The sequence below is a fragment of the Rutilus rutilus genome, assembly GCF_951802725.1.
Source record: "Rutilus rutilus genome assembly, chromosome: 17".
In the NCBI taxonomy this organism is placed as follows: Eukaryota; Metazoa; Chordata; class Actinopteri; order Cypriniformes; family Leuciscidae; genus Rutilus; species Rutilus rutilus.
The window spans coordinates 34,900,104-34,925,613 of record NC_140230.1 but is presented as its reverse complement, the minus strand read 5'-3'; the positions used below and the strand labels follow the sequence as shown (position 1 = coordinate 34,925,613).

The 25,510-nt window shown below is 36.9% G+C and overlaps 2 protein-coding genes across 2 annotated transcripts; both read right to left on the bottom strand.

Moving 5' to 3' along the window:
• Positions 1–6,885: 6,885 nt before the first annotated feature.
• Positions 6,886–12,529, bottom strand: LOC311276328 (free fatty acid receptor 2). The gene is made up of 2 exons (XM_084385944.1): positions 12,503–12,529; positions 6,886–8,390 (listed from the first exon to the last, which is right to left on the bottom strand). Exon 2 carries the CDS (start codon positions 8,323–8,325, stop codon positions 7,348–7,350), a length of 978 nt encoding a protein of 325 aa, XP_084242070.1. The 5' UTR covers positions 8,326–8,390; positions 12,503–12,529; the 3' UTR covers positions 6,886–7,347.
• A 4,190-nt stretch (positions 12,530–16,719) lies between these two features.
• LOC311276327 (free fatty acid receptor 3) lies at positions 16,720–24,804 on the bottom strand. The gene is made up of 2 exons (XM_084385943.1): positions 24,757–24,804; positions 16,720–19,392 (listed from the first exon to the last, which is right to left on the bottom strand). The coding sequence occupies exon 2, from the start codon at positions 19,362–19,364 to the stop codon at positions 18,381–18,383; it is 984 nt and encodes a 327-aa protein (XP_084242069.1). The 5' UTR covers positions 19,365–19,392; positions 24,757–24,804; the 3' UTR covers positions 16,720–18,380.
• Positions 24,805–25,510: the final 706 nt, after the last annotated feature.

The following is a 25,510-nucleotide window of genomic DNA, read 5'->3' as shown; positions in this document are numbered from 1 at the left end:
ATGCGATTAATCGTGATTAATCGATTTTGATAGCACCCATTTATAAAAATAATAATAATTTTAATTGCATAATGAATATATTTAATTATTATTTAATTATTTATTTTGATTTAATTATTACATTTTTAAATATTTATTACATAATTAAATCAAAATAAAGAATAACTAAACAATACTTTTATATTTATAGCTAATTTAATAGTTTTACATATATAAAAAATGCTTAAAATTAATTTATAGGCTATTAAAAAAATAATGACAATAATAATAAAAAAAAGAAATAAGTTATTATATATGTGTGTGTTTAATTATTTATAAATAATAATATAATAATAATAAATTATTTATAAATAAATAAATCTAAATAAAATAATTAGAATTAGAAATATATGTATATATATATATATATATATATATATATATATATATATATATATATATATGTATATATAATGATAATTGTAATAATAAATAATATGGTAAATAAAAAGGCAAAAAACAAACACCAAACAGCATCAATATTGCAAAAGCAAATGGCATATAAACATTTCAGTTTTGTAATACCCATTTTCATTTCTTTGAATATTACAAAAGAGCTCATTGCTTCAAACAAACAGTTTCTATGTTTATTCTTTGCGAGACTGTAAGGTCTAGCGCTCAGAAGCATTTATTTGATCAATTACGGTCAAAAAAAGTTAAATATTATTACAATTTAAAACAGCTGTTTTCTATGTGAATATATAGTAAAATGTCATTTATTCCTGTGATCAAAGCTGAATTTTCAGCATCATTACTCCAGTCTTGCAGTGTCACATGATCCTTCAGAAATCACTCTAATATGATGATTTGATGCTCAAGAAACATTTTTGACTATTATTATCAATGCTCTGCTTAATTTTTGTGATGCATAATACAAAATTCAAAAGAACAGCATGTATTTATTAATGGAAATAGAATTATTTTGTAACATTATCATTCATGTCTCATGATAAATTTAATGCATTCTTGCGGAATAGACATTTTAAATTAATTCTTTCTTTAAAAATAAAAGTTTGATTCTGATTCTACCTTCATTTCATGTGAGAATGATTTTTGTGCACTTGTCTAATAAATGCAATGTTGTAATTATGGGATTTTTCTATGAGCTTTAAGTGAGGTGTGTAAATGTAAGAATCATGGCACACTGTAAAGACAGTGAAGTTTGAGCATTTCCCATCATTCTCTGTGAAGCATCAATCCTAATGCACATCCTTTGCTTTTCATTATCGTGTTAAAAAGCTTCCTGCTATTGCTGGGATTGGGAAGTGAAAGAAATTTGCCCAATTTTATTCCAACCAAAATCACTTGAATGCACATCACGCCGTATTTACAATTCCCCAACATCTCTGGAGATCGTGAGCTCGTGAGGGAAACTGGATTTAAATATGGTAAACAGTGGAGCCGAGAGAAAGAGAACTGCTGAACGCATCATCAAATTAGCCCAGATGTTTAATTAACAGTTACATAAGAGGTGGAGGATGCTGAACTTCTGCAGTTTCCCGCTGTCTGTGGGTGTGTGTTTATCTTTGGCTTGCTCCAGAAGACTCCTCTGGGTTCCTCTAATAAACACTGATCGAGTCTGCTGAATGTCATCTTGCCGACAAAACACTCCTCCGGACATCTCATGTCTTCCTGAGTCTGTCAGTGACGGGATGGCAAATCCCAGATCCCACATCCACACAGAAAGAGTTTGACCCTCATAACACAACTGCATATCGCCGTCACTGTCGTTGGACTCACTGATGTCTCATGCACTATAGTGAGCGGAGTTACAAAATCATAACCTCACCTTTATACACTCACCTAAAGGATTATTAGGAACACCATACTAATACTGTGTTTGACCCCCTTTCGCCTTCAGAACTGCCTTAATTCTACGTGGCATTGATTCAACAAGGTGCTGAAAGCATTCTTTAGAAATGTTGGCCCATATTGATAGGATAGCATCTTGCAGTTGATGGAGATTTGTGGGATGCACATCCAGGGCACGAAGCTCCCGTTCCACCACATCCCAAAGATGCTCTATTGGGTTGAGATCTGGTGACTGTGGGGGCCATTTTAGTACAGTGAACTCATTGTCATGTTCAAGAAACCAATTTGAAATGATTCGAGCTTTGTGACATGGTGCATTATCCTGCTGGAAGTAGCCATCAGAGGATGGGTACATGGTGGTCATAAAGGGATGGACATGGTCAGAAACAATGCTCAGGTAGGCCGTGGCATTTAAACGATGCCCAATTGGCACTAAGGGGCCTAAAGTGTGCCAAGAAAACATCCCCCACACCATTACACCACCACCACCACCAGCCTGCACAGTGGTAACAAGGCATGATGGATCCATGTTCTCATTCTGTTTACGCCAAATTCTGACTCTACCATCTGAATGTCTCAACAGAAATCGAGACTCATCAGACCAGGCAACATTTTTCCAGTCTTCAACTGTCCAATTTTGGTGAGCTCGTGCAAATTGTTGCCTCTTTTTCCTATTTGTAGTGGAGATGAGTGGTACCCGGAGGGGTCTTCTGCTGTTGTAGCCCATCCGCCTCAAGGTTGTGCGTGTTGTGGCTTCACAAATGCTTTGCTGCATACCTCGGTTGTAACGAGTGGTTATTTCAGTCAAAGTTGCTCTTCTATCAGCTTGAATCAGTCGGCCCATTCTCCTCTGACCTCTAGCATCAACAAGGCATTTTCGCCCACAGGACTGCCGCATGCTGGATGTTTTTCCCTTTTCACACCATTCTTTGTAAACCCTAGAAATGGTTGTGCGTGAAAATCCCAGTAACTGAGCAGATTGTGAAATACTCAGACCGGCCCGTCTGGCACCAACAACCATGCCACGCTCAAAATTGCTTAAATCACCTTTCTTTCCCATTCTGACATTCAGTTTGGAGTTCAGGAGATTGTCTTGACCAGGACCACACCCCTAAATGCATTGAAGCAACTGCCATGTGATTGGTTGATTAGATAATTGCATTAATGAGAAATTGAACAGGTGTTCCTAATAATCCTTTAGGTGAGTGTATATATATATATGTCTGTGTAATTATTTATAAATAATAATATAAACATAAAAAAAATTATAATTATATGCGCATAATAATTACAAATGTATAAATATAATAATTATAATTATATATTTTTTAATTATTATTTAATTATTATAATTATTTATATGTATATTTCATGTAATAAGCATTTACGTACAATTCAAAACTACTAATAATAATTAATTGTTTTAATAATAAATCATTCTAAAATAAAAACAATACAAATAAAACATTTACTAAAAAAGATTATTTGACGTATTTGTTTACCATGCATTTCATGTGACCACAAATATCAGAGAACAGTGATTATGCAAATGTGTTTTTAAATTATTGAAATAATAATTATCTCATGGGGTACATCAAATTAATATTTTATGTCGAAAGGGTTCGGCTGGCAAAAAGAGTTTGTGGATCCCTGATCTAACAGATCACCTATAAGACAACGTTGTTGGTTATAATGGGAACAAAAGAGTTAAACACTGTATGTATCCGGTGTAGACACAACATTATACTTTTATAATGCGGATAGGGTGGACGGTAAGACGAAGACATTGCATCCAATTTTATTTCACTGTATATATTGTAGTAGTTTATTATAGTTTTTTTGTGTTTCTGTTTTAACCTGTGATGACTCATGGAAAATCATTGTTCCATGTAACTGTAATTCATCTCTTCCGCTCCTGAGAGACCCACACACACTTTCTTTTTCTTTCTTTTTTTAAGAAGCAAAACCCCAATGAAGTGACTGGAAGCTTGAATCTTCTTAAATTGCAGCCATTTGCTGGGCGGAGAGTATTTATTACTGCAGGTGGACAGGTAATGGAGCTGATGGAAAATGGAAATCGTTTATATGATGTATAGTGGTTGGATCCTGAAATAAAGTCGACAGCATTATGAATCTTGTGCGATGCAGAAACATTAAGAAAATTAGATGTCTTAAACAGAACTGGTGCAGGAGATCCAAGTTAAATCAGGTGCAGCACAGAGAAAACAATTTGCGTATGTAAAATTAAATGTTTGACGCTTTTTGTAACTTCAAGGTGTGCTCACTTATATTCTAGAGCCAGATTGATGATAATCATCAAAAGAAAGTTTTTAGGAACAGAACTTCTGTAACACTTAAAAATATGGTTTCATTTACTTACATAACTATAGTTAAAGTGAACTAACAATGAACAACACTTCTGAACTTCTGCATTTAAAAAAAAATCAAAAGTTGCATTTGGTAACATTTGTTAATGTTAGTTTGTAAATGTTGATGTCAGTGCATTTACAAAGAAAATACATGCTTTAAAAAAAACATTGTTCATTGTTAATGTTAGCTAATGCATGAACTAATGTTAACAAACAAAACCTTTTCTTAAAGTATCACCTGAACTTCTTGTGCACGTCTTGAAAAGTTCTCAAGAATTTTCTTTAGAACATCATCATTTCTTTTGTAAGGCTTTGGCGTGGTCAATATTACTTTTAATCACCAATCCTTTAACCCTTTTTAAATAGCAAGCACCTTGCAATAAGTTTTTAAGTGTGTGAAATGTTTTGATGACATTAACCGTCATATTAGAATTTACTTGTTAGATTATAAAATATAAAATATGTGTTGCTAATGTTATGCTATTTCAAACAATCTAATAAATGCATTAAACATCTTACCTTTGGATTTAAGACAAGTTGGGGGTTATCCTAACTTTAAGACTAACTTAGAAAAGGACATTTACATTTATTCATTAAGCGAACGGGTTTATCCAAAATATTCTTTGGTTAGAAAATAAGAAAATATGGCGACACTTTATTTTACAGTGTCCTTGTTACATATGTTACATGTACTTACCATAGCAGTAAATTATGCATAATTACATGCAACCCTCAACCAAATCCTAATCCTAACCCTATAATAAGTACATGTAGTTGCTTAATATTACTCAGTACAATATAGTAATATATAATCACACTGTAACAATGACACCTTAAAATAAAGTGTAACCGAAAATAGCAGTTAAGGATAATTTTATTATTCTGTTAATCTAGCCTGGATGCCAGCCGAATTTTCTGACTAGAATCTGAGTATGACGACGTCAGGCTACTGTTAATCTGATCCCTGATGTTTTGTACAGGAAACATCTAAAAGTTGAAGAAGAACAAATAACTGGATTTGTTCAAATCTCTAAAAGTGCTTCAAACCTTTGAAAGACACTCAAAATATGTTTGAAGCTTTAATTGTATATTGTCTGTGAAATAATCAATACTTATTTTGATCACAATTTCCATGACATGGTGCATTTGTTGGTGGAGACGGACATATTTTGAATAAGTTGGCCTGAATGAGCTCTAATATTGGCCAGAATTTATGTCGACAGTCAAACGTCTGGCTGTTGCAAAACTAGCTGACCTGAAATGAGTGAAAACCAGAGCACTTGTGTTTATGTGATGAGTCAAACATCCTTCCACCTCTCTCTTTCTTATTACAGAAATCGCCTCCAAACTAGAGCAATAACTGTTTATATCAACAGGTTTCCTGAGTGCTGCTCATAAGGAACTAAGCCAAGCGTTTCCCACATGTGCTCCCGCATCTGTACATATACACTCCTGTCTGGCTCGGTAGTCAAAGACAATAACCTTCTGCAAATATTTGTCGGGTTTATAACAGTGAAGCAAGTTTAGTGGTTAATAGTTATTACGGACCGAGAGGAAATATGCCATAAACTTTTTATTAAAGCCAGGATGAAGAAATACTCCAGATGATTCCTTCCTTCTGGCAGTCGAGCTCTGATCTTACAAACAATGTTTTATTTAATGACACTTCTTACAGGCTCTTAAGAGAACCTGGTTTTCATCAACATGTACAATAATACATTTACATTTTTTATTTACATATATACATAATGCATTTAAAGGTGAAGTGTGTGCATTTTGTGTCACTAGTGGTGACAAGTGGAACTGCAAAAATAATAAAAATGCTTTTAAACCACTCTAAAAAATGCTGGGTTGTTTTAACACAATTTTGGGTCAAATATGTTGACAAACCCAAATGTTGGGTTAAAAATGTAATGTAAAAATTTAACCCAGTGGCTGGGTTTGTCCATATTTGACCCAAAAGTTCGGTTAAAACAACCCAGTATTTTTTAGAGTGAAACAACTTAATTTAGATGGTCCACTTCAGACATTCTACTAACTATAAGTAACTTTGCAACTACATATCAACTAGCAGTCATTAGAGTATTAACAGTCAAGGTGACATATAGTTGCAAAGTTACTTATAGTTAGGAGAATGTCTAAAGTAGACTCTCAAAAGTGTAACCACAGTTTCCCATCAAAATAAAGACGCACTTCACATTTAAATCAATCGGGAATAACTACGGAGCTTGATTTCTTCATTTCTACTCTCTTAGAGGAAAAGGTTCTATATATAGAACCTTAAAGGTTTTATCAGGTGCTTCATAGAACCTTTTAGAAGTGCTTTTTATGGATTTAATTTTAATTAATGACTTTAGTTTGAATTAGTTTCTAATTTTGATTAAATTTTTAAATTAGTAAATTTCGTGAGATCATTAAATTTAAATGAATTAATCAGCTCGTAAACATACTTTATCACTAGGGGGGGAATTGCAATAACCCATTAAACATGAAACAATCATTTCTCCTTATATCGAACCAAGGGTTCTTTAAGTCAAGAACCCTAGGGTTCTAAATAGAACCACGTTGAACAAGAGTTCATCACTTATTTCATCATTCATTTCTGTGGTTTTGACACTTCCTGGACACTGAATATCGTGCACCTTCGATCAAACACGTATCACAAACCATCAGAAAACCACATCGTCAGTTCCCAGACAAGCATCAACCTCAAGAGGTGAAAACCCTTTGAGTGCTTCTCTTCTGTTGACCTGAATTCACATGGCTGGCGAATCTGGCTCCTTTATCCGAGTGATCAATGTCCTCATACTGCGTTCTGTTTATACTGAATAAAGTCAATGATGACATGTTTGTTATTAGGATGAGCTCACACTTTGGATGAATAAACACTCTATGTACAAAAGGAAGTTTATCCTCTGTTTGCCGACACTCAATTCAGTCCCTTTATGTACACACAAGTTTCGCCACCGTGTTTTCCTTTTCCTACTAAGATAACACTCTACACGTGAGTTGGTGTTGTTTTCGGATTCTACGTCGCCTCCGTCATTTTACCAGGAAGCAGAGCAATGTTTACCCAGCATGTATTTGTGTACAAAAATAATTCCACTGGCCTAAATAAAACTGTTGGTCAAAGTGCGTTTGTGACCTCCTGTGGTTTCGGGAGGCTGCCTTTCTCTGTTTCAGGAGACTCCTTCTTGGAGCTCCATAGGATTCGTGGGCATTGGCACCAGCTTCTACCCCAAATGCCCCTCACCACTGCACTAAGTGTGTTTCTAAAGGCCGCGGAGGTGAAGTAAAAAATAAACGGGTCCAAGCAGGCATTAAACGTGCTGAGAAGAAGAGCTTTGTCTCTCCAAACTGGGTTTTTCTTTGTTATGAAGCCAACAACATGAGAGACGTTGTAGGGTCCAAAACAGAGCGCAAACACCAACAACGTCCCCAAAGCCAATCCGATCGCTCTCAACTTTCTCCGCCGGCCAATGTGCGGCAGCCTTGAGAGGATGCGGATGAAGTTTATGTAGCAGAAGCTGCAAATAAGGAAGGGAACGCAGAAGAGAACGATGCACAACTCCAAACGCACGGGCAGGAGGATCTCCAGCTGAGCGTCGGTGAATCCCTCGTAGCAGACGTTACGGGATGGCGGGACCGTCCCGGACGGGTTGTAGTAGGGCACGATGTAGACGATGCTGAGGTGAAGGATGGAAAACACCCACATGAAGATGCTGGCGAACACGGCGTATATGGGTCTTCTCCTTAGGGAGTGCTGGATCGGGAACGCCACGCCAAGATAGCGCTCCACGCTCACCGCGGTCAAGACAAAGGTACTGTTGTAGATGGTCATGTAGAAGAAAAAGCCAGACAGTGGACACAGAAAGTAGTCAATATTCCATTCCCCTTTATTGGCCACTTCTTGCATTTTAAAGGGTAGGAAGATGAGGAAGAGCAAGTCTGAGATGGTGAGGTTGAGGAGGAGGATGTCGATGGGAGACGGTTTCCTCCAGACTTTGCGGCTCAGCGTGTAGAAGGCCAAGACGTTGGCCGGGAAGCCGGTGATGAAGGTGAAGATGTAGACGGTGAGACACAGATGATAATCACAGACTTGCATGGTTGCTCTGTTCCATACGGTCCACGGGAGAAGGAGGCCTCAGTGTAGAGCTGGATGTTTCAGTCCTAAAGTGTAATTAAAAATGTGAAGTTTAAAGTCAAACTTATTTGTATAGTGCTTTTCACAATATACATTGTTTCAAAGCAGCAGAAAATCATGACGTTAATGTTCATAATATCTTAATATCACATTTAACAGATCAGAGCTGGGTGATAATATAGTTTACATTTACGATGCAAGCAATCAAGCAGCTGAGATTTGATATAAAGTATATATCGCCCTACGCAAGTATACTGTATGCATGCTGATACATTTGGTCATACTTATATATCCAACTTTATATAAAGAGAGAGTTGGGCGAGTTATAATTACCGATGATATATCAATCGAGCAGTTGAGATTTGCTATATGGCCAAGTAAATATTACCCTGGAAATCCAGAGTTCTCGCGAGAGCACAAGTTGAATTTGCTCAGCGAGTTACTCTGGCGTTGAGTAATGATGCTCATTAAATATGCCCTTGTATCCGAGCTGCACCAATCACATCGGGTTATCTGATATAGGCGGGCCAGAGGCGAGATGACGACAGCGCTGTGACGTCGAAGTCATTAGTAAACATTGCAAGATGGCTATGGATGAACACCAGTTGTTTGAAACGGTTTTGGCCGCTACAATGAACGAGTTAGACTTGGCTTTTTATCTAAAAGAGGAACAGAAGACGCCGCTCCAATCGTTCCTTTGTAAGAAGGGCGTTTTTGCTGTTTTGACAACCGGATACGGCAAGAGTCTAATCTACCAGTTAGCTCCGCTGGTAGCTAAGGTATGGGGCTTGTTGTGATTGGTCGTAGTGTTATCCAATTGCGTGCAGTGAGATTTTCAAATGCATGCTTGGTGCCGCCCCTCGAGCTGGCCGATCTTCATTAGTCGATGCCAGACCATTAATCTTTCAGATTTAGATTTGGATTTCCAGGCTAAGTATATATCGCCCTACGTAACTATACTGTATGTACTGTAGTAAAATGAAGTGTATATATATATATATATATATATATGGCTGATATATTTTGCGACTAAATTAACTATCAAGCAGTTGAGACTTGCTATATATCACAGAAATTGAGATTTACTATAAAATATATTACCCTACAGGAGTATACTGTATATATATGGGGTGTAACGGTACATGCTTTCCTCCCGAACCATCATGGTACAGACGTCACGGTTCGGTGTATACAGTCAGACGACGAATACAGTCAGTCACAGGTGATCCACACTCCAATCCAGAAGGGGGCATGCTGTAATGCAATGCTGTTTGCTAACCGCCACAACAGGAAAAAAAGCAGAAGAAGAAGAGACGATCTATGCACCAACCCAAAACAAGAGTTCAGATGGCATGCAAGAGCTTGATAGTAGCTGAGTACACTGAGTTTCGGTCATTTTTGTGACGCGCTCCACAAACTTCACGGAAAGGAAACCGGGACTGTAGAAAACGGCATCCTGTTTGTTTTCTTTATTTTACAAAAGCACAATGATTTGTTTTTATTGTGATTGTGCACAAATAAGAACAGACCCTTTACAGTTTCGAATGACGTCTTACTCTTGTCTGTATGACCATAAATGACAACAAATAAGTTGTTATAATGAGACAAAGTCATTTGGCATTGTGCCGATTTGTGTCGTGGAAGTCTCACTACTACAGTCATGGAAAGTCATACAGTCATAGAAATATGCGTGTCCTGGAAATAGTCTCAGGTGCACTCACTGTCTCCTCGTGGAAAGGTGAAGTAGGCTCTTTTTCTCCTTCTTCCTCAAGCGTAATATTAAACTTTGTGCATTTGCCATTGTCACTCCATATTAATGAACTTTCACTCGCAACGAAAATGACAGTGTTGGCTATGCACAACACATTAATCAAACCAATACGTTTACAAACTCCTGTTACATTTTCCCGTGCAGTATTGGTCAATCTATCAATTAAAGTAACAAATCAACAATTCCTTCATTTTTAATTTGAAGCAATCAGGAATCTGGGAGGGCCAGACATGTAAATGTACCGAACTCATATCGAACCATGACCCCAAAACCGAGGTACGTACCGAACCGTGACTTCTGTACCGTTACACCATTAATATTTACAGTACCAGTCAAAAGTTTGGAAACACTACTATTTTTTATGTTTTTGAAAGAAGTCTCTTATGCTCATCAAGCCTGCAGTTAAAAAAAAAAAAAAAAAAAAAAAAAAAAACAGTAATATTATGAAATATTATTACAATTTAAAATAATGGTTCTCTATTTTAATATACTTTAAAATGTAATTTATTTTTGTGATGCAAAGCTGAATTTTCATCAGCAAGTACTCCAGTCTTTGGTGTCTTATGATCCTTCAGAAATCATTCTAATATGCTGATTTATGATCAAAGTTGGAAACAGTTGTGCTGCTTAATATTTTTTTATAACCTGAGATACTTTTTTCAGGATTATTTGATGAATAAAAAGTTAAAAAGAACTGTATTTATTTAGAATAGAAATCTTTTGTAACAATATACACTACCGTTCAAAAGTTTGGGAACAATAACTATTTTTTTTTTAAAGAAATTAGTACTTTAATTCAACAAGGATGCGTTAAATTGATAAAAGGTGATGGTAACGATTTATATTGTTAGAAATGTTTTTATTTTGAATAAATGCTGTTTTTATGAATAAATGCTGTTAACGTTTTACTCATCAATAAATCCTGAAAAAAGTATTCCAAAAAAATATATTAAACAGCACAACTGTTTCCATCATTGATAATAACTGAGTATCAAATCAGCATATTAGAATGATTTCTGAAGGATCATAAGACACCAAAGACTGGAGTACTTGCTGATGAAAATTCAGCTTTGCATCACAAAAATAAATTACATTTTAAAATATATTAAAAAAGAGAACCATTATTTTAAATTGTAATAATATTTCATAATATTACTGTTTTTTTTTTTTGTTGTTGTTTTTTTAACTGCAGGCTTGATGAGCATAAGAGACTTCTTGCAAAAGCATTACAAATAGTAGTGTTTCCAAACTTTTGACTGGTACTGTATATATATATATATATATATATATATATATATATGAAGAGTTCAGATGCAAAGTGCCATCTGAAATTTTCTTCTAGAATGATAATTTTTATCAAGCTTGTATATTTAAAATTCAGTAATTTCACTTAAATGACAATTAATAGGTCATTTTCATTGCCATTTAAGTGAAATTACTGAACTTAAATATACGAGCTTGATAAAAAATTATCATTCTAGAAGAAAATTTCAGATGGCACTTTGCATCTGAACTCTTCATATATATATATATATATATATATATATATATATATATATATATATATATATATATATATATATATATATATATATATATATATATATATAAAGTGCTGAGTGAGAATATCATAATCCAGGCAGTTGAGATTTACTATGCAGTATCTAGTGCTTAACGTGAGTGTACTGTATGTATATGGATAAAGTTGGATATAATATATATACAACTTTATATAAAGATCTGTGGGTCAATGCAGTTTAAATGAACCAGTCGGTAACTTCGATCAGGAGTAGGACCTTCTTCTGTATGACCAATATCCTTCTCAGTTTAGCTCCAACACACTTGCCTGCAAGTTTCCAGGAATCCTGAAGACTTTTATTAGCAGGTTCAGGTGTGTTTAATTAGGATCACAAAACAGTAGACCTCCAGGAGCAAGATTTGACACCCGGACGTAAACAGAGCTCACTGTGTCAGTATAAGAACTGTAAAACAATAACTAGGCGCTATAAAACTATTGGATATGACGACCAGGGCCAAAAGGAATCTGCGCCCACAGAAAACTCAGCCGAAAGATCAACAACCCCCCTATTCCTTGCGTAGCCTAAATATTTAGCTGAATATGATGATTTAAAAGCACTCTTGGCTCAGTTCAACATGTTTTATTATGTTTAAATTACATTGCATTGCACAGATTTCCTAGAGATTATCCTCACAAATAACGACACACTGCTACCAAATCTACAGGAAGTATTAAAACATAGTTCATGAAGAAGGCAAAACAGTTACGCAAGCATCAAAAAGTAACAAAATAAGGGAACAACTTAAAACGATCCCTGCTTTTAAGTTAAGACAAAAAGACAAACTCACCGCAGAGCAAAGTAGACCTCTCGGCTGTGCTTCTCTATTGACTCTCTTGCTTTTCAATAGTGACTATGGTCTGTATGCTGACAACTTCCGCACCAGCTGTTTGCTTTCCATTTTCAATATTGGACACTGATAAGGGAAAATTAATAAATGAGGACTAGATCCAACCCGGCGTGCTCCTCACGCAGTCTCTGGCGCTCTATGCGTACATGTGAGCACATCTATGCAGTCTTATCGGGATTTATACTCCTCCAGGGTGTGTGGGAGATGTGTTTAAAGATGATAGGTGTGCGCTTGCATATGTGAGTGTCACTGGGAGTAATGAATCAGTCTGGCCTCTCATTCACTTTAACACTATAGGCATCGAGGCTAGAGCCTCTCAAAGCTAACCACTGGACTGCATTTACAATCCCAAAACATCCCCAGAAATCGAATGCGTTTTAAAAAAGACGAGGCTGGGAATAATGCTGTATTCTATCTAAAGTTGGATGTGGGATATTCCTGCCTGAAATGTTTTATTGGTTCCATAAAGAACCTTCGACATCCATGGAACCTTTCTGGTTCTTTGAAAAAGTTCTTCAGATTACTAGAATGTTCTTCACACTAAGAAAACAGTTCTTGTTCACTGAAAGGTTCTACAATGGCTCTTCAAACAAAGGTTCCAAAAGTCAAGAATCCTTGGGTTCTATTTAGAACCCCCCTGAACCATTTTTTTCCCTAAGTGTGTATGTTGCATCAAATCAGCAATACAGGTGATGTTAGTTCGAATGTACAGCTGTTCGAATGTAAACAAAGACGTCTCTTAGCAACCAAACTGTGACGGATAAACAATTCAATGCAAGCATTTATTCTGCAGGTGTATGATTATCACCAGAGGATCGTTTACAGTGTTTTACACTCCTGGCTCTGCAAACGTTTGCAATCGGCTCTGTCTGATCGGGGTGGTTTTATTGCTTAAAAGTGAACATTTATCATCGGCTATAACAATCTCCCTGGGTGCCACCATGTTTGCGTGACGATATACTTCGCCATCTTGGTGAAATCAGCCTTTTCTGTGTTCAATTGCACTGTTCCAAGTAGGAATTTGGAAATCTTAATTGTCCATGTCGAATGGAATACAGCAGAAGTTCACTATCAACAAGTCTTTCAGGTCTATCCTCTATTCAGTAGCTAAAATCGTGGAAAATCCCAGTTGACAGCATGGAATCCCCCTAAAGCAGGAAATTCAGTCCTTTCACAATCACATGCAATACACTGCACGTAGGCCTACTATATAGCAAAAAATTTGATTGCATAACAATAAGTGATTCATTTAGAGCTGGATCTAAAAACACCCACTAGTTCCCTCATTCATGGATAGCTATATTGGGAAGGAATTAGTCAGCAAACTTGAACACTAAATTAAATATAGCTCATCCCAGCTGGTCAGAGTTCAGCTATAGAGAAGAGATGACGATGCATCATCATTCATGCCTAATGCATTGATTAAATCATCAGAAAAACATCATTTGATTAGACACATAGGCCTAAATGTCATCATTCACCAGATTATCTTTCATTTATTTAAACACCAAAAGGGCTGAAACAGATACATTTCTACATTTTTAACTGCTGAATAATGGACAAAAATTACGTAAAATTCTTTTGTAAACATACCTTCGTAAACCCAGGGTCGGTGCGGGACGCTGCCTCCACACATCACATACACACTCCACTTTTTGGCCAGTTTCGCGGGATTGCGCCTGCTCTCCTTCTCCTCGGGAAGCTCCTTGTGCTTTACTCTGTTTACAACCTCTCACTTCAGTACCAAAGAATAAGTGGTCTGCCTATCAAAAAAAAAAAAAGGTAATTGCATGCCAAAAAAAGAGAGAGATGGATGATAATTTTACTGTACAATACAAATCAAGTTAATCATGTTATTAAAAAAGCAATTGTCGTCATCGGAAAGGGACAAGGAATGTTGTGACGAGGGAGGCTCACTAAAGCCTATTGACTCTTGTGAATTATAGCGACGTCTGCACATGTCTGATATACATCCACTGACAATAACATATACCAGCGAGCAGCCGAGTGATAATGTCTTTTGTGACAACCACTTGCTGATAATTTATTTTCTAGCAAGGCGTAAATATTACGTTGAACATTTATCATGATTTAGGGTTACACATAGGCTATGCATGTCTAACAATGCCATGAATTTTTCTGTCCTTCAAACTGGAACGATGTAAAAACAGCATGCACTGACTTTTTTTTTTTTTTTTTTTAGTACATCTGTTCAGACTTCATATGCCTGTTTAAACAGAATAGCTCAGTCATGTTTTCTTAAATATATATATTTAAACTTTTGGTTAAATGTGCTGCATGCATCAGTGAAATGAGTGTCTTGAGTAATCACGGAACTTGACTGAAAGTGATGGTGACGTGTCATTATTGTTTAGCCAATCAGAGGACTTTGAGGCGCTTTCTGCCAGGGGGGCAGGGTTTCATAAAATATAGAAGCTTCCCCGGGCGCCGCCATTGTTTAGCGGACCATCACCTGCTGTTAGCATTCCATTGACTCCCATTCATTTTGGCGTCACTTTGACAGCGAATAACTTTACATCTGAGGCGTTTAAAGACTCCATTTGTCCATTATTTATTTCTAAAGAAACACGAAAATGTATAAAAGGCTCCATTACATTATGGCCCCATAAAAGCAGTTTTTGTAAAAATAGGCTAACGATTGCGTCATAACCACGCGACTCTCTGTCGCACAGTAGAGAGATTACCATATAGACAGGAGGAGATGCTCGCGCGCAATCGGGGGGACGTGGAGGCAAAATGACAAAGTAATTAATCAGAATACTTAGCAAAAGTTGCTCCTGCTCCAAGCTCATGGACACCTCCTACTCACGCTCTCCGTCTCTGCAAGTTTCGGAAGGGAATGATTCAGATTTCTCTTGGCACAGCTACTGGAAGACAGACGGGTTGCTCACGTCACATCTACGTTGTCAAGCTCAGTTGAGTCTGCGCAGTACGCTCAGCCATCAGGAAGTTGAGAGTTTCTAATTGACTTCACTTTTCTCCGTTGAAACCTATGGGGTCGCTGTGTCCAGTTTATATACTGTCTATGCTTTCTGCCAGTCAGTCATTTTCGGGTTTGCTTATGAGGGTCAAATTTGGACTGTTTAATCTGGAAGTCAGCAATATTGCTAACATCACTTACAACACCTTTAATGTAGCCACAACTGATAAAAAAAAAAAATTTCACCTTAAAGAAGTAAGTGTTTGTGCTGCCCTTAAAATGACAACTGGGATATATGATTTGACTAAACTTAAAATTTAAAGGGTTAGTTAAGCCAAAAATGATAATTCTGTCAGTAATTACTCACCCTCATGTCGTTCCAACCCCGTAAGACTTTGGTACCACTTTATTTTGATGGTCCCTTTTGAACATTCTGTTGACTATAAGTAACTTTGCAACTACATGTCAACTAACTCTCATTAGAGTATTAGTGTACTGTCTGCTTAATATCTGATAACTCTTTATTGTGATGGTCCTCCAACAGACACTCTACTGACTATAAGTAACTTTGCAACTACATGTCAACTTATTCTAACCTTACCAGTCTACTAATACTCTACTAATACTCTAATGAGAGTTAGTAGACATGTAGGTGCAATGTAACTTCTAGACAACAGAATGTGTTAAAGGGACCATCAAAATAAAGTGAAACCAAGACTTTCGTTCATCTTCAGAACACAAATTAATTTTGATTAAATCTGAGAGCTGTCTCACTCCTCCACAGGCTTCCAATCGAAACTTGCCGGTCCAGAAAGTTAGTAAAGACAATGTTTAAAATAGTCCAAGTGACTACAGTGGCTCAACCTTAAGTTTATCAAGCGACAACAATACTTTTTGTTCGCAAAAAAACAAAACCTCTTCATTTTCTTCTGTTTGTGCCTCTGAGTGAGTTCACGTAGTGTAACAGCATCACTTACAGCACCTTTAATGTAGCCACACACAGTAAAAACATTTGTTGTTTCAACTTAAAAAAGTGTTTGTGCTGCCTTAATAGTCAACTGAAATATGAAGTTGTAATGACAACTTGGATATTGAGTTGACTAAACTTAAAATTAAGGAACACTTATTTTTTTAAGTTGAAACAACAATAGTATATACAGTATACAGAAAGGGAATTATATTTTGTAAATTTGTAAAAAGCAAGCTTGTTTGCATATTTGTTTAAATATTTTTATTCAGTAGAAATGACACATGAAGGCATGAAGGAAAATTGCCTAGGCCGCAGCTATAAGCTTATGTTATCTGTTCTTGCATAAAATAAAAAACAACTGAATAATTACATATTTACATGCAAAATAACACTAATGTAAGCATCAAAAATATTTAATTTCTTAAAAAGAACACAAATTTAAATCTTTACATGCAAAAAAAATTCAAAAAGTATTCTCCTTATTAAATCATTCAAGGTGTGAACATAAAAAGAAAAGAATATCAATAAAATTCTACAGAAAAAAGCAAAATATTAGCAATTTTTGTATATATTAATTAAATAATTAATTATATAGTGTCAGAAGAAAAGTTAATACAATTTATTTTATTAGCATTCACTGAACTTTTCAGCAATTTATTCATACAGTGAAGTTTATGCAGAACCGATTTAAAAAAAATTATGTTCAAGAAAAATGTTAAAACATTCAGTTGGCTTAAAATCTGATTGTTTGAACTGTCAAAGTTTTTATCCTGACCAGCCAGGACAGTGACTATGACAATGATAATCTCAGGTACTGATTATGTGCTTTATTTAATGTTAAAAGGGTCTAATGTGAGTTTGAACATTATTTTGTGTGAAAGCAAAACCTCAGATCTTGAAAATAAATGAAAGGAAACAAGTACATTCAAACCGTGAACTCTGTGTGAACTGTGAACAAACAAATGCATTCAATGACAAAATTGTATCATTGATTTATTTTTAATAATGTTAAAAAGTTATAATTTTTATGAATTTGATTATGTGCTTATGTCCATATAGCGACTGCAGTGACTTACAAAGATACTCCGCCCACATGCCCTTCTGATTGGCTGTGATATTTGATTAATGTCACAAATGGCTGAAATCTTGTCCAATCGCGTATAGTTAGGACACGGTGTGGATCAATATCGAAAAGTGCATTAAAAAAAAAACATGGTGCCCGTACTAGGCTGCTTCACCAGGAAGACTACCAAGGTCAACCAGCTTTACTAGAAAGTCCAAGTTGAGGGCACGTTGAACACAAATAGATGCAAAAGTAATATTATACAAGTAATAAAAGTCGATAGATTGCAACAGTAGGATTGCGAAAAAAAATCCATTCATTTTCTCCATTGGGAAACTGATTTTAAACAACCTTTAAAGACAGACCTGCTGTGAGATACAAGGTTGTTAATCAGTGGCATATGCTTTTGTTGAAACCATCCGTTCACATTATTTCAGCATATTTTTTAAATAATTGTTTAACATTTTTGCTTTAAATCAAAGTTTGTAACGCTGTGATTCACCTCATAGCTTGATTCATGATATGCTTTAACAAAGACATTTAAAAAAAAATCCCTATGGAAAACATGAATGGAAAAAATACTTCCGGAAGTATAAAAAATGGGAGGGTAACAATACTCTATAGTGATAGTAGTCCATTATACAGATCCATTAAGCTGATGCCATCCAGTGGCCCATCAGAATTACAGTCAATTGCTTTGGACTGATCAGCATGTGCTGACATCGCTTGACTGCAGTCAGAAGAAAATACAGAAAAATACTGGCCCATATGGTGCTCTTCTTCAGTAGATACCTCAAAGATTGATTCTCATATTCATTGCATTCATGCAATCTAGCTTATGGTGTTACAGGGAGCTGTCGGTCGTGCTCTGAGTTTTCTCCTCAGTACTCGAACAGCTCAAGATAGGGCAGTGGAAAATCGAGCGGCAACAGGGCATGAGCAGCCGCCTCGTCAACTCCTGCAAGACGTTCTTAAATGTTCCTCTGAGTGCCGAAGATGAGAAGTAGAATATGAAAGGATCGAGGCACGCATTAAACGTGCTGGTGAGCAGAGCGTACACCCGCCAGTCGGGGCTGTAGTTGCCCGCGTATCCAACCACATGTGAGATGTTGTAAGGCATGAAACAGATAATGAAGACCAGAAGCGTCCCCAACGCCATCCCGATGGCTCTATATCTCCTCTTGGCGTTGATGTTGGGCAGATTGGAGAGGATGTGGATGAATCTGATGTAGCAGAAGCAGCAGATGAGGAACGGCGCGAGGAAGAGCACTGCAAAAAGCTCCAGACGAACCGGCAGGAGGATCTTGAGCTGTTCGACGCTGAATTCTTCATAACAAGTGTTACGGTTGGATGGATCGGTGAAGTTGGGATTTGAATGGTCGTAATATTGCATGATGTAGACGATACTACAGTGCGCCATGGAAACCACCCAGAATATGACACTGGCTATCATGGCATTTCGAGGGTTGCGTTTCAGCTTGTATTTAATGGGGAAAGCTACACCCAGGTATCGCTCCACGCTGATGGCTGTCAGGTGGAAGGTGCTGTTGTAGATGGTGGAGTAGAAGATGAATCCCGACAGTGGGCAGAGGAAGTACGGCATCGTCCATTTCATGTTGGCCGCCTCCACCATGCGAAACGGCAGGAAAAAGAGGAAGATCAGGTCAGAGATGGTTAAACTGAGTAACAGCACGTCCATCGGGGTGGAGCGCTGCCGCACCTTCTGGAAGAAGGTGTACAAAGCCAAAACGTTGGCTGGAAGGCCTGTGATCAACGTGAATCCGTAGACACCTAACACCAGGTTACTGAGACCCACCGTCCACGTCATTGTCACTGTAGATGCCAAGTATGCAAACCTGTACGAGAAAAAGAAAGATTTCATTTAAGATAAGCATTTTAACCTTGCATGCAATTTCAAAAGTGCACTACAAGAAAAGCATGTCAATCTTTTTAACTGCATAATTGCAAGATTCAGACTCCCGTGCAATACCCAAAGAAACCATGCATGCTAGCGATAAACTATTGCGTGCTCATGAGAAACTATTGCATGCTTGCGAGAAACTATTGCATGGTCACAAGAAACTTTAGCGTTCTCACGAGAAACTATTGCAGGGTCACGAGAAACTATTGCGTGCTCGCGGGAAACTATTGCGTGCTCTCGAGAAACTATTGCGCGCTCATGAGAAACTATTGCGTGTTCACGAGAAACTATTGCATGATTTCGAGAAACTATTGCGCTCTCACGAGAAACTATTTCATGTTCACGAGAAACTTTTGCATGTTCACGAGAAACTATTGCATGATCTCGATAAACTATTGCGTTCACGAGAAACTATTGCATGCATTCGAGAAACTATTGCGTGCTCACGAGAAACTATTGCACGCTCTCGAGAAACTATTGCATGATCTCGATAAACTATTGCGTTCACGAGAAACTATTGCATGCATGCGAGAAACTATTGCGCGCTCACGAGAAACTATTGCACGCTCTCGAGAAACTATTGAGTGCTCGCTAGAAACTATTGAGTGCTCGCAAGGAACTATTGAGTGCTCGCGAGAAACTATTGCGCGCACTCAAGAAACAATTGCGTGCTCACGAGAAACTATTGCGTCCTCGCGAGAAACTATTGCGTGTTCTCAAGAACTATTGAGTGCTCACGAGAAACTATTGCATGCTCGCTAGAAACTATTGCATGCTCGCTAGAAACTATTGAGTGCTCGCGAGAAACTATTGCATGGTCACGAGAAACTATTGCGTCCTCGCGAGAAACTATTGCATGTTCTCAAGAACTATTGAGTGCTCGCTAGAAACTATTGAGTGCTCGCGAGAAACTATTGAATGCTCGCTAGAAACTATTGAGTGCTCGCGAGAAACTATTGCATGCACACGAGAAACTATTGCGTCCTCGCGAGAAACTATTGCGTGTTCTCAAGAACTATTGCGAGCCAAAAAACGATTGCGTGCTCACAAGTAACTATTGCGCGTTCACAAGAAACTATTGCGTGTTCACGAGAAACTATTGCGTGTTCACAAGAAACTATTGCGCGTTCACGAGAAACTATTGCGTGTTCACGAGAAACTTTTGCGTGCTCACAAGAAACTATTGCGTGCTCACGAGAAAATATTGTGTGCTCGTGAGAAACTATTGCGTGTTCACGAGAAACTATTGCGTGCTCACGAGAAAATATTGTGTGCTCGTGAGAAACTATTGCGTGTTCACGAGAAACTATTGCGCGTTCACAAGAAACTATTGTGCATTCACAAGAAACTATTGTGCGTTCTCGAGAAACTATTGCGTGCTCATGTCACGAGAAACTATTGCGCGTTCACAAGAAACTATTGTGCGTTCTCGAGAAACTATTGAGTGCTCATGTCACGAGAAACTATTGCTCGCTCGCGAGAAACTCGAGAAACATTTGCATGCTCATGAGAAATTATTGCATGCTCATGAGAAATTATTGCGCTCACGAGAAACTACTGCGTGCTCACGAGAAACTTGAGAAACGTTTGCGTGCTCACGAGAAACTATTGCGTGTCAAGAAACTATTAAGTGCTCACGAGAAATTATTGTTACTCACGAGAAACTACTACGTGCTCAGTAGAAACTATTTAGTGCTCACGAGAACCTATTGCGTGCTCTCGCCTTCTCACTCAAGTTAATGCACAGTGTTGATACGTCTTCAGAAGTGATAAGTCTTTAATTATAGTAAAATATTGTTTTTGAAGAAGCAAGCTTTGTTTATCCAACTGTCCTGTACAGACACTGTAAATTTGACAGCAAATAAAAATATTAGGGTAATTAAAGATAAGGTCATTTATTAATGTCAACAAAAATTTAGTACAAAACATGTGAGTCTGATAAAACCAACTGTGTGTGACACATTCAGTGTACAGTGCTGGCTCAGGGGTCAAATAATTAAGGCAGGAAATGCATCATGGAACCTTAGAGATATAAGATAGTGTTGCTAACAAGAAATGAGTAATAATGTTCTTCTGGTCATTGTTGATCAATAAATAAGCATATACAGTAAATGTTTGGTGACTATGTCTTCTTTCAAAATAACAGAAATATTAAACAGCCATACGAATAAATACTTTAACATTAGGGCTGCATGATATATTGAAATATAATTGCAGGGCAAACTGGCAAAATACCATACTATAAAATACAATTATTTATTTATAAATACTCAAATGTTTTTTAACAATACATTAATATTATTACAATCAGTGTTGGGGTAATGCGAGTTATGTCATCAGATTACTTTTTTCAAGTAATTAGTAAAGTAACATTACAACAAAGTTACCTTTTCAAATAAGTAACAAAAGTTACTTTGTTTCCTATTTACTGACTGACATCTCTTCTGTCCTAGAAGAATCGTGAGTAAGTGCAGAAGTGTGCGCTGCTGAACATGATGCTTATTGTACTACTAGACTAACGTGAGCAGTCATTTACTTATCTCACTCGCACAAAGACTGATTCAGTATTCATCAGAATGAATAAAAACAGTGAAATGCAAAATCAGAAGGCCTATGTATTTAATCTCATTTTAATAACCAATGTCTTTGCTGCAGACCTTCGATGATCCAATTAAACCTTTGTGTTTCAACCAAAGGTTTGTTTGAGCTGCGCCCTCTACTGTACAGGTGTGAATTTGCATTTCCTTCAGCCTGAGGGTTTTTCATTTCACTTTTGGTGTGAAAGGGCCTTTACATTTGCCAAAAATAGAACTTATGTTTTCAAAAACAAACAAGCAAGTCCAGACTATGGGCCCTATTTTAACGATCTGAAACGCAAGTATCAAGCGCGAAACGCAAGTAACTTTGTGGGCGGGTCTCGGGCGCTGTTGCTATTATACCGGCGGTATAAATGACTCTTGCACCCGATGCAAATCTAAAGTGTGTTGGTCTGAAGTAGCTTCATTATTAATAGGTGTGGTTTGGAAAATAAATAAATGGTGAAATAAACCAATCAGATCGTCATCTCACATTCCCTTTAAGAGCAGGCGCGCTTGTTCCATGGCGGGTTGCTATTATAACGGCAGATTTGCCAGGAGCGGTTCACAGCCGAGGAGACCGACGTTCTCGTCAGGGCCGTAAAACACAGAGAAGTGACATTGTATGGGGATGGAGAAACACACCCAAATTAGCTTCGGTTAAACAGGCGTATAATAATTTGGGTAAATGTGTAAGCTAGATTTATGCTTATTTTTTCACATCTTCATGGACACAACAATGATTTCCCTCGTGTGTTAATATTGTTCCTTGTAATAACGTATGGTTTTCTAAAAATGTGAACTGCTGCGTCTGTGTAGATGAGATAAGCAAAGTGCATGCGCGTCGTGCACACATTACATTATGGCCAAGCATGCGCCCTTAAAATAGCATCTGAATAAAGCGCCGCTGACTTTAGACTAGGTTTTTCCCGGTCTGTGGAGGAATTGTTTTCTGAAACTGCAAAATAGCACCAGGGAACGTTTGCGCCGGAACACGCCTCCTCTTTCCGCTGAAACGCCCCCGGGAGCGCAAGTTCATTTCCTAATTCACCAACGTGCGTCTGTGGAGGGAAAAGTCCGCTGTGCGTCGGGTGCAAAATAGGAATGAAACATGCGTCGGTGTACAAAGTCAATTGCGCTGGGTGCAAGACAAGGCAAGGCAAGGCAAGGCAAGGCAAGTTTATTTATATAGCACATTTCATACACAATGGCAATTCAAAGTGCTTTACATAGAAGAAATTAAAATAAGAAAAAGAAATAAGAATAATTAAAACAGTTTAGAAAAATAAAAAATAAAATACAGTACAAACAGTCGGACGAACATTGGCACAGTGCTCATTCAGTAAATGCATAGCTAAACAGAAGTGTTTTGAGTCTGGATTTGAATGTGACTACAGTAGGAGCACGTCTGATCTCTTCTGGAAGCTGTTCCAGCATAATAGCTAAAAGCAGACTCGCCATGCTTAGAGTGAACCCTTGGTATTTCAAGCTGATATGATCCTAATGATCTGAGTGATCTGTTGGGTTTATATTCAGTGAGCATATCTGCAATGTATTGAGGTCCTAGGCCATTGAATGATTTATATACCAGTAATAATACTTTAAAATCAATCCTAAATTTAACTGGGAGCCAGTGTAAAGACCTGAGGACTGGTGTGATATGTTCATATTTATGTTCAAGATAGGGCCCATTGAGAGAAAAAGTATAACAAATGTAACGCAATGCACTATTTTCCATAAAAGTAACTAAGTAATGCAATTAGATACTCTGTACCCAGACAGCAATGGAGTGTCAGTCCATCTGGGTAAGGAGTAACAGCATTATTGTAAAGCATTACTTTTATAAGTAACTTTCACAAACACTTATTGCAATATATTTCTTGTTTAATTATTATTATTATTTTATGGTCAAATTGAATGAGTGAAAAACAGTAGGAATGTGGCCTATATGTCTTTCACTCTCTGTTAAATTTTGAACTCTGTTTAATTTATGGTTACTGAGAGAGGTTTGAGAAACTCAGTTATGACATTTTTAAGTTTTTCCCAAATCGTTCAGCAAAAAATAAATAAATAAATAATTGAATTAATTTTATTGTATGTATGCAGATTCACTCCCCTTCAAAATCACCTCAGTCTAGAATTATTAATTATTTCCAAATAGAGTTATTAAATGAATCTGAAAAAAGCCCCAAATATCGCATGTCATTTTACACCCCCAATATCATGCAAATCAAATATACAGATCTAATTGAATGTAGTTATGAAGGTGTTATAAGTGATATTATTATTAACCTAACTTTAACTTCCACACTAAACCTAGTCAGACTCTTAACTGGTCAAAATTCTCCACCAAAAAAAAATAAAAAATTCTAACAATTTTGAAAGTCATAATTACGATGTGATCGTACTGGTGTTAAGTTGATTTTTGGTCAGGAAAAAAAGGACACGGGCAATGTCATATTAGACAAGCAGACAAACAGGCTTTTAACATTATGCATCAGCAGATTACGTGTTTAACTGATGATTTATCTATGCATTTTATCTTTCCCATGATTCATGTGACCCCAGAGAATCCCCAAACTTAAAAAAATGTTTGTGTTAGCCTTAGAAAATTATTGCTGTTGATTAATTTCAGAAGTAGGCTATCATGGTACCATTTTAAAGGTGGTTAATGACACAATCTCAAAATACACAAAATGGAAGAAACAGAATTAATGTCATACCTTAAACCAGTCCGATACCACAGACTCAGAAGTGACTGTGCTTTTCTCACTCTGTCACAAGCATTTTATAAGGAGATCATAATGACACACACGTATAATGACACAACAGGAAAGCAGCAATACTTCCTGTTTTACTCCAAGCAAGTGTAATCATTATACACTCACGTTTGCTTATTCAAATATCAGTAAGAAATTAATAATTAATTATTATGTTCTATAAAAAATGAAAGGGTGTAGTTGTTGGTCGGGTTGCTATGCTGTTGCTAAAGTGTTTTGGTTGGTTGTTTACTCACAAAAGAGTGAAGAGTTTCTCTATGATGCACCAAAGTAGTATTATTTATGCCTATGGTATAGTGCTGTATTATTTTAGGCTATTTTTAGGTTTCATTTATCTGCCAAACTAATAAATAACTATAAAATATGTCTGAAGTTCTCAAATATGACCGTGCAGTTCCCTAATATAGCGAGAAAGCGTTTGAGACGTGATCGGACACTACATTGCTTTACACATTTCCTCTTTTGCAAAACTCAGGATTTTACAATAGAGGACAACTCGGGATTGTGTAATACTGTACAATGAAATATTTAACATTTTCAGTATGTATGACTTGAACTTTCACTTTTAACTAAACTACTTAAAAACTATTTAAGTCAGACCAGTATTTTTTTTCCTGACCTCTTAGAGATTATGCTGGTGTTTTGAATATATTGTGCTTGACCTAAAAAGTGAAGCGATTCACATTCAAGCTCATGT

What these genes read in the sequence shown, in the direction of transcription:
- LOC311276327 (XM_084385943.1), bottom strand. Translation starts at nt 19,364, where the DNA reads ATGACGTGGACGGTGGGTCTCAGTAACCTGGTGTTAGGTGTCTACGGA.
- LOC311276328 (XM_084385944.1), bottom strand. Translation starts at nt 8,325, where the DNA reads ATGCAAGTCTGTGATTATCATCTGTGTCTCACCGTCTACATCTTCACC.